At 41.1% G+C, this 14,145-nt stretch overlaps 1 protein-coding gene across 2 annotated transcripts in view; it reads left to right on the top strand.

Moving 5' to 3' along the window:
• HECTD2 (HECT domain E3 ubiquitin protein ligase 2) overlaps window positions 1-8,500 on the top strand; it is a 258,294-nt gene extending 249,794 nt beyond the window's left edge. For both annotated transcript variants that reach the window (XM_063961662.1, XM_063961660.1), the window contains exon 21: window positions 484-8,500. In XM_063961662.1, coding sequence (XP_063817732.1) covers window positions 484-604 — 121 coding nt within the window. In that variant the 3' untranslated portion in view covers window positions 605-8,500. The remainder of the gene's footprint in view (window positions 1-483) is intronic.
• The last annotated feature ends 5,645 nt before the right edge of the window (window positions 8,501-14,145 follow it).

The raw sequence follows: 14,145 nt of genomic DNA, 5'->3' as shown, positions 1-14,145 counted from the left end.
CGCTTCAATTCGCGCTGCACCGCCCACCATTCTTGCCGCCCTGCAATGCTCCATCTTCCTGGAAACGGAGCGTAGCCGCCCCCCCCCCCCCCCCTCCCCTTCCCCGCGACTGCCTTTGCCTGATTGATAGGCAGAGGCGATCACTTTTTCTGAGCCAACACCCCCCCCCCCCCCCCCCACCGCAGAAAGTTCGGGCGCTACGCATCATAAAAATTCAGGTTGGATCTCGATTTGCCATCCTACCTGAGTTAGCCCCTAACGAAACCTACCACATGGTTGGCTGATTACATATAATAAAGTGGCCAACTGGAAAGTAAACAGGATTCATTATAAATTCACTTCAATATACTTAAAATATAGCTTTTATCCTATGTTTTCTGTTTTACATTGTTGTGTTTTTTGTATATATATATATATATATATGTGTGTGTGTGTATATATATATATATATAATGTGTATGTTAATTGTTTTATTTATTCCAGGTTGCCAACGGCACATACGTGCTTTAATCAGCTATGTTTGCCTCCCTATAAAACGAAGAAAGAATTGAAACAAAAGCTTACAATTGCCATTTCCAACACAGAAGGATTTGGACTACAATGAGATAAGATGCAGAAACCTTTGAAGACTTCAAACCTACTTGTTTTATAAATACAGTGAGCATTGCAGTTGTGCTAAGAGCGCAACAGTGCTGACTGTTTAGACACTTTTGGATGCACATGAGACGTCAGATGTAAAAGGAGAAAACTTTTCAATCAAAATGTCTTTCTAGCGGCCGCATTTTCAATGTCTGACTTTTAAAATGACCTTATGTGCTAGAGAGACCTACAGAACGTTACAGGGATTAATCCTGTTGTACAGTATATAACACAAGCTCACTTTTACAGATTTAGCCAACTGCTGTACCTTATGCTTTTTTCAGTTATTTAGTAAGAAAACTTAGTACAGTCCATCAAACTGTTTCCTTTGATTGACTCTTTAGTATTGTGGGGAAAAGATTCACGTGGATAGAGTTTTCTATTTTCTACTGTATATTGTTGTAAAAAATCTATATTGTCAGTTTTGTCAGCTCTGTGTACTAAAGTTTTATATATGCTTACGTACTATACCTTAAATCCAAGCCATTGCTTAAGCTTTTGCTGAGGATAGGTGACCACACAAACGTATACTTAACTATTCAATCTACTTTTGTATAGCTACTATACAAGTGATTTTTTTGCACTTATTGTACATTTAATAGTTTTAGTTTTTTTTCTATGTTTTAACTTTCTGCATTTTAAAATGTAATTCCATTGTAAATATGAAAGGAACACCCTATGTTAGATGCAAAATAGAGAGGGACCTTCAGTAGTTTTTAATGCTCTTGTACATGCTATTACATAGTATGTAAGATATTGATATACAGTATTAGGTTTTGTAAATCCGGGTGATTTTACGTACCTAACTGTTGGTGTTCTTTTTGGCAAACAACATGAAGAAAGTAAATGTCAGGTTTATACTCAGTTCATCATGAATGTACTGTATCAGGGCGGATTTAGTGGTCCTTAAATGTTTATCCATCGCCTAAATGCATTGAAGCTTCTTATGCGCTTCAGTGATGATGAGTTTGTTTTCTTAACAATCATATTGTGTCCAGCCACAGTATAGCTGCCTACACTGTGCGTCTGGTTATGCTAAGGGGGAAAATTGAATGCAGTGTTTTATTGTGTTGTGAAATTGGTGACTTTTAGTGTGAATGTATGTGTGTAACTATATATATATCTACATATCTATATAAATATATATATATTTCTATATATAATTTTATATATATATATATATATATATATACACACATACATTGTGTAAAGCAATAAGTAGGCTTCAAAGTTTAGTGTAGAGGAACCGATTAGAAGTGATCATAGAAATGTGCACTCATTGACCATAAAAGGGGCAGTATACAACACAAAGTCTGAGGATGTCTATTGTACAGAATAGAGCAATAAGTTACTACAGCATTTATAGATGTGTTATACTCACATGATCTGTAAGTTTTATTTTAGATTTAATATCCTGCCTTTATCTCACTGGAAGAACTGCTCCTATTTCGCCAAGGTTAGGCTCAGGTAGGCTGATTCTAGTGCCCTTCAAAGGAAATTACTAAAAGGAAGTGTCATGTGCACAGGAAAAAAAGATGCTTGCCATGAAGAAATCTCCAACTTACAAGGTCTGAGAATTAAGTTTGTGAACTCGCCACCCTATGCTTTCCACGGCAGAACTGGACAGAAACCTCAGTATGGTTTGATGACGTTGGCATATCGGTGTTTCACAGCTGTGCTGTTGTTGATCTACGTTAGTCCCTTCCTGAGTGGTGTCTATTATTGTCTGTTTGTGTTTTGACATGCCGTTGCAAGAATGTCGAAGCTTGAATTAGAGCAATGAATGAACATTAAATTTAGTACAAGTTTTCAGGGATAATGCTATGATGAAAACATACAAGTCGGTGAAACGTTTTTCTGATTGAAGAGAAAGTGTCACTGATGATGAGAGATCAGGATGGCTAGCAACGAGCAGAACTGAAGGAAACATTGCAAAAGTTCATCAAATTGTGCATGAAAATTGTCGACTGGCTGTCAGGAGCATAACCGAGCGAGTGAACATCAACAGCGAAACAGTAAGGAAAATCTTAATTGAGGCTGCATGAAACAGTAAGACTGAAATGAGCTGAACTTTTTGCCAACAACTCATAGATCTTGCATCACGACAATGCACCTGCTCACACGGCACTGTTTTTAGCTAGTAAACAAATAACTGCGTTGGAACACCCTCCATATTCACCGGATCTGGCCCCAATTACTTTTTTCTGTTACCGAAGATAAAGGAAATATTGATAGAAAGACATTTTGATGACATCAGGAGTAATAAAACAGCAGGTCTAAAGGCCATTCCACAAAACCAGTTCCAAAATTGTTTTGAAGGGTGGCCTAGGTGCTTTCATTGTTGCATAGCTTTCCAAGGCAAGTACTTTGAAGGCAACCACAGTGATATTCAGCAATAAGGTATTTATCACTTTTACGGTGTTGAGTTCACAAACTTAACTGTCAGACCTTGTATATACAGTATCTAGTCCTGATAAGCACACAATCGCACCTCCCAACAGAGCTAAATTTCCCTACTGGAAGGTATGTCCTACTCACTGCTGCTCTGCATAGCAAAGCATCAGTGAATGAATGTCATGTACTTCAGACATCTTGCCATTGGCAGGTAATTTCAGGGGACCAGAGGGGGATAAAGGACAGCCCTCCATGATGCAGATCCAACCCCCCTTCCCCCTCCCTCCAAATCCTCTTACTTATGGATTTTTGAGGGGGAAATAACAAAATATTAACATGTATCTTTGTGTAGTGCCTCTTTTATATGAAGTAACCTGTATTGTGCATTCAGTTTCCCTTTAAAAGGTATAAGTACTTTGAATGATCATCATTTGGAAGATACATTAAAGTTCAATTCCATTGTTCAGATCAGTGAAGATTGCTTGCAATGGGTTAATGTGTGCTATTTGCACCTTGTACTTAAAGATACCTGCTAAAAGTAGGATTTAAATAATAAATAGAACAAATAGTAAAATACTAATGTGTTATTAAGTAGTATGTGTACACCATCTTAAAATACAGGTTATTTGATGATGGATTATGTCGTTTTAGTGTATAATTTGTAAAAGTGTTTCAGTAACAGATTTATTTTTGCAGAAAGAATTTTGGGACAATTTATCTTTTTGAAAGTTTTAAAGAAAATAAAAACAACTAAATATTGATTATTGAACTTTCTGGAGTTGCGGTATAGCTTCAGTAATATTGATTAGGTTATATTATTGTGTTATAGCTAAAGACATACTTGAGAGACAAGCTGCAAAACATTTAGACAACATTTCAAGGCCTGGGAACCATGTTGTTCTGGTCATAAATGGCATTACACAGTTCACTTATCAAGTATGCATTTAATAATGTGGTTCGTGTAGTTTTGTGTGTAGCTATGTATATATGACAAAAGCTAAGGCACAGACTGTTGTGTGTTTTGCTTGCAGAAATATACAGCAAAGAAGAATGTCCTGTGATGTTCTGTGTATACCGTATTATTTGTGCGATTAGCTTGTAATACTGTGTCCTTTTTCTAGTAGTAGGTGTAGAATGTGTACCGAGGGACTTGTGTCTCCTCTGCGTCCTTTATTTTTGTGACCACAATTGTACTATGAACTGTATAATCTGTCTGCCAGTATGACAGACTTGCTTTGCAAACAAACATATATGTCATTTGCTTTGGCCCCCAAAACAACAACAACACACTTTTTTTTTTTACTAACTGTTCTGCAACACACATTACATAAGTGTTGCACGCATTAGACACAAACGCGTTAGAAACTGTGATTGCCACTCAAAGTGAATCTGTATTAAAGGAATTAGGGCTTGGTCAGTGGTATGCAAATAAAAACACAAAACAGCAGCTCATAGGTTTCTATAGGGCCTTTCACATATACAGTATGTGACAGTATAGTGTGTTACTCACGCGTTTTGCAGAGTGACAACTATTGAATCAGGTGCAAAATCAGCATATAAAAAAGAATGTCATTTCTTTGAAGCTTCTTTGGTTGTTAACTTGAAAACACCAAACGCTTAGAGGTGAAGGAGTGGTTGATAAGCGTTCAGGTATGTTTGTGTATTTATTGATTGTTAGGTACTGTCTAGCAGGATCCAGAGAGTCACATATGGATTCTGAAAGTGTATAAATTGCATTTATACAAAACTGATACTTTGGTGTATATCCTCTTTCAGGTATGTTATGAAAGTGTTCAATGTGTCATTACAACCCAATGCAATTCTGCAAGTAGTTTTGGTTAAGATGCATGTAGATAAAAGAGAATACAATAGTGTACTTATTTATGGCTAGGTGAAAAGGACTATGCATATCTCAGAGTACCTGTAATCTACTATATTGGAACAGACAGCATATAAATAATCATATGTTGTATTTATCTTACCTCCCAACATTTTTCAATTAAAATTCTGGACCCCGCACTTGCCTGCAAAGGGGGCATGGCCTCACAGCACAGCCCCATTTCCATCACTCTGGCGGCATGTCCAGCACTCCCAGAGAGGCTGCGCTGCTCCCTAGGCTCTTCCCCCACTGTCTGTGTGTGTTCCCCCAAATTTCCCCCCCTGTGAAACACATTGACCCTCGGTTGGGATGGCAGTAACAGTAATCGAAAAGTGGGACTGTCTCGCTGAAAGCAGAACAATTGGGAGATACGTATTTTCTGAATGTGACCGTCATAGTTTTTGATTGTCTCCTATTTACATGTCTGTGAGATGTTAGGCATTGGTAGTTTGTATTAGTAAGAGAGTGACCAACCCATGTACTGGCAGAATGCTCATTGTGCTCCTGATAAACATAATGTGACATTATCGCAATACAGGAAGTCGGCCAGCTTTATCTGAATGATCATATATACAGCCTATATCAACAGCTCATTTAAATAATGCCTACAATTATTTGTGATAAGTACTTGATAGAGATGAAAGGTCATTGTTATATAGCTGATTTTCTTAATAAATAGTAGGTGTTTTAATAGCTGTACATTAAAATTAGGCTTTTATTCAAACTTCCTCTAGGACGAGAGAAGCTCCATAAAGTACATGGTGGACAAGCCATAATGATATGATTTATGTCCTCTGCCAACCAAAACATATGACGCGTTTTGCATCATCATGTTGACCTTTGCCCACTACTCATTATGGCCCCACAGCAGGGAAATTGACAAATTCTCACTTGGACCATCTCTCGGATCTGCCATGCGTATTAGCCTCAGGCTGTATTGTTAGTATTAGAATTTTAAAAATGTACATGACAAGCACATTTTAATTCATTTTATATTGTGTTAATTAAAGCCTAAACTCTAAACCTGTGGTATGTGCATCTCACAGGATACCTTCAATGGATCGGCTGGGTACTTCAGTCTGTTAAATATAACTTAATAACATAGTACAGTACATCACAGGTTCTCAAACTCTGTCCTCAGGGCCCCACACAGTGCATGTTTTGCAGGTAACACAGCAGGTGCACAGGTGTATTAATTACTCACTGACACATTTTAAAAGGTCCACAGGTAGAGCTAATTATTTCACTTGTGATTCTGAGGAGACCTGCAAAACGTGCCCCATGTGGGGTCCTGAGGACCGAGTTTGAGAACCTATGCAGCACATGATCGAATCTGCACAAAACGAATCTGAGCTTTTTAGAATTGTCTTGGCATAAAGTAACAAACATTAGTAAGAACTTCGTACAAATTAATATACTCTAGGAGGTATTATCATAACATGAGGGCACATTTAAAAGAAGAAGAAAAAAAAGATTACAAAACCCTAATTTAAAGTGGAGTTGTTTATGTGCCAAAGTCAGACATTTTTAATTGTGGAATACTTTTATATTCCTTCTTTAAGATCATGCAGTTCAAGTAATTGAATGGACCATTGTGTCTTAGGAAGAGTACTTTCTATATAGACAACACTATTATTAGCAGTTATTTTTTCTAACAGGGTGTGACCAAGCCTCGCAGGCGGTTTTATTTAGTATTGCAATGATGATGTTGTTGATTACAACAGAGTTTTACATTTTGTATGATTTTTTAATTTTTTGTCTCTTTGGTTCTTTTTAGTATACCACTTTTAGAGCTACAGTATTTGTTAAAATAAAATGCTACTGGTATATTTAAGGTAGAACATCTTGGAATATGTTAATAACGAGTAAAATAACAGCCCTTCACCTTTATAGTCTGTTCTGGACCATTCTTCTTTTTTCTGGTAGTAGTGATGTGTTTCTTCATCCTGTGCCTGTATTATTGCCATTATATGTATCCAAATCAAAGGGACTGTATCTGAAAATGTGTTGAAAACAATCAGCTGTTTTAAATATCTTGCTAAAACTTTCAGTTCTAAGAGCAAGTACTACATGTGATTTTATTTCTCATTCTATATCCAGAACTATAAATCTCTCTATTTATACAAATTTTTACTATCTGTATACTACGTACCGGAAAGCACATTTTACTATGGAGCACGGCAGTGCCCCTGGAGTTTAGCTTTCATTTTTGAAATTGCACTCGAAAAATGGCATTAGCGTATTGGTCGCATATGCCTTACCATATCTCCCTCTAGGCATCGGGCAGCACTAGCGGTGTCCTTCTGCATACTGTACTGCAGATACCACTTTATCTCTGCATAGGAGATTTTACACTCTATCACTGATGTTTACTGTCATTCTCTGCAGCATCAAACATTATAATCCACCAGATCGAATTAGAAATGATGACCTTCCCATTGTTCAAGGGGTTTATCAGATAGATGGCATTTACAGCTGTTAAACCAATAAGCACAGTATATTGTCATTGTATTTCCATTTTTTTATTTTCAGAAACCGGAATTAAGATAGTGTTTCACCCTTGCATAAAAGTGTTAATGTTTAGGTATTCTGTTCTCTGGGCTGATATTTAAATGAATTGTACTATTTTATTAAATTAATTAAAATTATAATTATTTCCCTCAAAGTTTTAGTAAAGATTTTTTTTTTTTACCTGAAAATCTAGCCTATGAGAAACAAATGCATGCTTTACTTAATGTGTAATTTCAAGAATGCCTCTCTTTTCCATTTAATGTTACTAAACTTATTCTGTATGAAGATACTAAACCACTTGGGCCTTTAGGAGGTACCCAGGCCTGTGTTTACATTAGAGCAGGGATGGGGAACCTTTGGCCCTCCAGCTGTTGTTGAACTACACATCCCAGCATGCCTTGCAATAGTTTTAGCATGGCCAAATAGCAAAATTGTAGCAGGGCATGCTGGGATGTGTAGTTCAACAACAGCTGGAGGGCCAAAAGTTCCCCACCCCTGCATTAGAGGCAGCCTAGGCGCATGCCTAATACAATATAAAAAATTGTTTATATTTACTCTTTAAAATTGAACAAAATCAATATATTTTATGTTGTCAGCAGTATGAACCCTATAAAATATTTAATAGAAGTGGTACATCAATTTACATTATAAAAATTATTTTTGATCAATGACTGGTTCCTTTTCCAAGAATTGAAAGGAGCCTTAATGTAAATAGAAATGGAACCTTTATATAAAGTGTTTGTGCTTTTTCCAATTGCTGAGCAATTCTACTCTTATTTCCTACGGTGTATGTATTTCTGCATAAAAACATTTGTGGAACATTTGAAATATATGTTGAAGACATGTAAGACAGCTGCTGTTGTCTGTAATTCTAAAGAGAAGCCCTCTTATTGTTGACCTTGTTTAGAATTTTAAACATTGCCTTAGAGTGTTTTTATTTATTAAGGAGATGTTTTGTTTACTGTATAAAAATACCTCAGAAAAAAAACCTGCTGCTTGCATAAATTATAAGTTCAATAGAAATGTTAGGGAAACATTTTATACTTTGTACAAAAAGTAATAAATCTGTTGGCACTTTGTTTTCGTCTAGTGTGTTTTTGTTTTTAATTATTTATAATATTCTAACCCAGTGATAGCTGTTTTTATAGCACTTTTATCTCATTTACTATGATCTCACTCGAGAACTGAGCATTCTCAATAAGAGACAAGCAATTAAAGGTTAATTCCACCTTAAGGGTCTTCCAAATGCAACACAACTCCAAAAAAACAACAACCGCACTGAACTGCAGTATTTCTCATTTGTCCCTATGTTGTACCAGCCATGCTATGCACACAGACAGCAATGGTGTATGTCGCTTGGATGTTACCGCAAACCTACTGTACTGTAGTTTGTGGTTATTGCTGAGCAGCATATTGCATCGCTGTGTGTAGCCAGCACACTGTAGTTGTAATGACTAAGTGATAAATAAAATTATATCCTTTTGCAGTTTTGTCTAGTTGCAATTCAAGTAAATTCTTGTATGATTTGCCATGATTTAATCATGCTTGCTGGATTGGGGGTATGGAGACATGGTGCTGCAAATCCGCCATTGATCCCCACACTGGCCACTTTTCGGGGGAAGTGGGAGGATCTGGTAGGCTGGTCTACTCGGGAATCCAGAAGAGCTCCCTAACATTCTGAAATATCCCTGGCATTCCATGAGAGTAGGAGAGTAGGATTTTATTTACAGCCAACATTTAACCCCTGTAACCAAACAGCAGCATTGTGGGAGTATCACAACAGAGAGCCCTGTAGTACTAAACAACTCAACCCACCAACAGCCAAAGCCCACTTGCAAATTGATCATTTAACTTCATTCCAGAGCAGCTGATATTTATCCAATTTTGCCCTACATATATATTGCCAAATTGTGAAAGTTAGCTATGTAATTACTTTTTGCTTAAAATGTTTCCCATTATATCGTGTGCAGTTGATTATATTTAGACTCCTCCACCACAATCTTACTGGATGGTTTGGATAAAAAAGTACTATTTCTCTAACGTCCTAGTGGATGCTGGGGACTCCGTAAGGACCATGGGGATAGACGGGCTCCGCAGGAGACATGGGCACTTTAAGAAATAATTTAGGTTCTGGTGTGCACTGGTGTGTTGATACTGTGCCCAGACGAGCTGGGTGCTTTTCAGTGAGCTCTCCTGAGTTTGCTGAGAGAAAGTATTTTGTTAGGTTTTTTATTTTCAGGGAGCTCTGCTGGCAACAGACTCCCTGCATTGTGGGACTGAGGGGAGAGAAGCAGCCCTACTCTCTGAAGCTAGGTCCTGCTTCTTAGGCTACTGGACACCATTAGCTCCAGAGGGATCGTACGCAGGATCTCACCCTCGCCGTCCGATCCCAGAGCCGCGCCGCCGTCCCCCTCACAGAGCCGGAAGACAGAAGCCGGGTGAGTATGAGAAGCAAAGAAGACTTCACAGGCGGCAGAAGACTCCGTTCTTCACTGAGGTAACGCACAGCACTGCAGCTGTGCGCCATTGCTCCCACACACCTCACATAGGTGGTCATTCCGAGTTGTTCGCTTGGTAATTTTCTTCGCATCGCAGCGATTTTCCGCTAATTGCGCATGCGCAATGTTCGCACTGCGCCAAGTAAATTTGCTATGCAGTTAGGAATTTTACTCACGGCATTACGAGGTTTTTTTTTCGTTCTGGTGATCGTAATGTGATTGACAGGAAGTGGGTGTTTCTGGGCGGAAACTGGCCGTTTTATGGGTGTGTGTGAAAAAACGCTACAGTTTCTGGGAAAAACGCGGGAGTGGCTGGAGAAACGGGGGAGTGTCTGGGCGAACGCTGGGTGTGTTTGTGACGTCAAACCAGGAACGAAACTGACTGAACTGATCGCAGTTGCCGAGTAAGTGTGGAGCTACTCAGAAACTGCTAAGAAGTGTCTTCGCAATTCTGCTAATCTTTCGTTCGCAATTTTGATAAGCTAAGATTCACTCCCAGTAGGCGGCGGCTTAGCGTGTGCAATGCTGCTAAAAGCAGCTTGCGAGCGAACAACTTGGAATGAGGGCCATACTCCGGTCACTGTAAGGGTGCAGGGCTAGGGGGAGGCGCCCTGGGCAGCATTTGGGACCTTTTTTGGCAAAAGTTTAACATATATACAGCTGGGCACTGTATATATGTATGAGCCCCCGCCAACAAATTGCATATTTAAGCGGGACAGAAGCCCGCCGCCGAGGGGGCGGAGCTTCTTCCTCAGCACTCACCAGCGCCATTTTTTCTCCACAGCTCCGCTGAGAGGAAGCTCCCCAGGCTCTCCCCTGCAGATACACGGTAGAAGAGGGTAAAAAGAGAGGGGGGGGCACATAATTAGACGCAGAAAACAATATATAAACAGCAGCTACTGGGTTAACATTAAGTTACTGTGTTATTCCTGGGTTTATAGCACTGGGGTGTGTGCTGGCATACTCTCTCTCTGTCTCTCCTAAGGGCCTGGTGGGGGAACTGTCTTCAAAATGGGCATTCCCTGTGTGTGTGGTGTGTCGGTACACTTGTGTCGACATGTCTGATGAGGAAGGCTATGTGGAAGCAGAGCGGGAGCAAATGAATGTGGTGTCTCCGCCGACGGCGCCGACACCTGATTGGATGGATATGTGGAAGGTTTTAAATGATAATGTTAATTCCTTGCATAAAAGGTTAGAAAAAGCTGAAGCCTCAGGACAGTCAGGGTCCCAACCCGTGCCTGATCCTATGTCGCAGAGGCCGTCAGGGTCTCAGAAGCGCCCACTATCCCAAATTGTTGACACAGATACCGACATGGATTCTGACTCCAGTGTCGATTACGATGATGCAAAGTTACAGCCATAATTGGCTAAATCCATCCGTTATATGATTATAGCAATTAAGGATGTGTTGCACATCACAGAGGAAATCCCAGTCCCTGACAAGAGGGTACATATGTATGGGGAAAAGAAGCCGGAGGTAACCTTTCCCCCCTCACACAAGCTAAATGAGTTATGTGAAAAGGCTTGGGAATCTCCAGATAAAAAACTGCAGATTTCCAAAAGGATTCTTATGGCGTATCCTTTCCCGCCAACGGACAGGTTACGCTGGGAATCCTCCCCTAAGGTGGACAAAGCTTTAACACGCTTATCCAAGAAGGTAGCCCTGCCGTCACAGGATACGGCTTCCCTCAAAGATGCTGCGGATCGCAAACAGGAGGTTACCCTGAAGTCCATTTATACACATTCAGGTACCTTACTGAGGCCGGCGATCGCGTCGGCCTGGGTGTGTAGTGCTGTAGCAGCATGGACGAATGCCGTGTCTGAGGAAATTGATACCTTAGGCAAGGATACTATATTGTTGACCTTGGGGCATATTAAAGACGCTGTCCTATATATGAGAGATGCTCAAAGAGACATTAGTCTACTGGGTTCTAGAATAAATGCTATGTCAATTTCTCCCAGAAGGGTCCTGTGGACTCGGCAATGGACAGGTGATGCCGACTCAAGTGCCATAGGGGAAGCCAGGGGTATCCCCAGGTAAGCTGGCTCTCAGATGCTGTAGGTGCCATTACCATGTGGCCTTACACTGGGAATTTAACCCAGATATATTTGTAATTATTTATGGGGTGGGTGTGGGGTGCGGTGGCCCCTGTGTCGGTATGGCTGGGCTGCTTCAGGTCGGCACACCCTAACACTTTATTAACACTTATTATTTTCCTATCACTTTGTATATATTATTTTAATCACACCACTTACATAGCACTTCTGTGCTTCTTATTAACCCCTATTAATTTTCACCTGTGTGCTGACCTGGGGTGGCCGACCTGTGCCGACATCGTGGGGTCCTGCACCCCAGGCCCATACCTAGTATTAGGGACCCCCAGTGACGGAGAAGCCTTGTCGATCGGCCTGGGGGCTTAACCCTATATCTGCAGATATACGCAACTAAGATCTCCGTATAATCTGACTATTATTATGTAGTAATATTATTCACTCGGTGTGCATTAGGGAACACAGTTTTTTTTCCTACCCAGAATTACCCCTCCCCTTTTAGCACCTGAGTGACATTACAATCTGATTGAGCAGCTTTCCATTTTGTGAATTGTTTGGGGAGGGTCTCTCGGACCTAGTCTCCACAGCTACTGCTGGAAAGTCAAATTTTTTGCCATATGTTTCCTCACAGCCTAAGAGAGCACCGTATTATCAAATGCAGTCCTTTCGATCACAGAAAAACAAGAAAGTCCGAGGTGCGTCCTTTCTTGCCAGAGGCAGGGGCAGAGGAAAGAAGCTACACAACACAGCTAGTTCCCAGGAACAGAAGTCCTCCCCGGCCTCTACAAAATCCACCGCATGAGGCTGGTGCTCCACAAGCGGAGCTAGGCTCGGTGGGGGCACGTCTTCGAAATTTCACTCCCAGTTGGATCCCTGGGCAATAGATATTGTGTCTCAGGGATACAAGCTGGAATTCGAGGAGAAGCCCCCGCACCGATACCTCAAATCGGCCCTGCCAGCTTCCCCCCACGAGAGGGAAATAGTGTTAACTGCAATTCACAAATTGTATCTTCAACAGGTGGTAGTCAAGGTTCCCCTCCTTCAACAAGGAAGGGGTTATTATTCGACCATGTTTGTAGTCCCGAAACCGGACGGTTCGGTCAGACCCATATTGAATTTAAAATCCCTGAACATATACCTGAAAAGGTTCAAGTTCAAGATGGAATCGCTGAGAGCGGTCATCGCAAGCCTGGAAGGGGGGGATTTTATGGTGTCTCTGGACATAAAGGATGCATACCTTCATGTCCCCATTTATCCACCTCATCAGGCGTACCTCAGATTTGTGGTACAAGATTGTCATTACCAATTTCAGACGTTGCCGTTTGGGCTCTCCACGGCACCGAGAATATTTACCAAGGTAATGGCGGAAATGATGGTACTCCTGCGGAAGCAAGGAGTCACAATTATCCCATACTTGGACGATCTCCTCATAAAAGCGAGATCAAGAGAGCAGTTGCTGATCAGTGTAGCACTTTCTCTGGAAGTGTTACGGCAACATGGCTGGATTCTAAATATTCCAAAGTCGCAGTTGGTTCCTACGATTCGTCTGCCTTTCCTGCGCATGATTCTAGACACAGACCAGAAAAGGGTTTATCTCCCGATGGAGAAAGCTCAGGAACTCATGACACTGGTCAGGAACCTATTAAAACCAAAACAGGTGTCAGTGCATCACTGGACTCGTGTCCTGGGAAAGATGGTGGCATCATACGAGGCCATTCCCTTCAGCAGGTTCCATGTGAGGACTTTTCAATGGGACTTACTGGACAAGTGGTCCGGATCACATCTTCAGATGCATCGGTTAATCACCCTATCCCCCAGGGCCAGGGTATCACTCCTGTGGTGGCTGCAGAGCGCTCACCTTCTCGAGGGCTGCAGATTCGGCATTCAGGACTGGGTCCTGGTGACCACGGACGCAAGCCTCCGAGGTTGGGGTGCAGTCACACAGGGAAGAAATTTCCAAGGTCTGTGGTCAAGTCAAGAGACTTGCCTTCACATCAACATCCTGGAACTAAGGGCCATATACAACGCCCTACGTCAAGCGGAGACCCTGCTTCGCGACCAACCGGTTCTGATTCAGTCAGACAACATCACCGCAGTGGCTCATGTAAACCGCCAAGGCGGCACAAGGAGCAGAGTGGCGATGGCGGAAGCCACCAGAATTCTTCGCTGGGC

The sequence above is a fragment of the Pseudophryne corroboree genome, chromosome 3 (genome assembly GCF_028390025.1).
Source record: "Pseudophryne corroboree isolate aPseCor3 chromosome 3, aPseCor3.hap2, whole genome shotgun sequence".
NCBI lineage: Eukaryota > Metazoa > Chordata > Amphibia > Anura > Myobatrachidae > Pseudophryne > Pseudophryne corroboree.
Note: the sequence above shows the minus strand (reverse complement) of the source record. Positions and strands in the feature narration are given on the sequence as shown.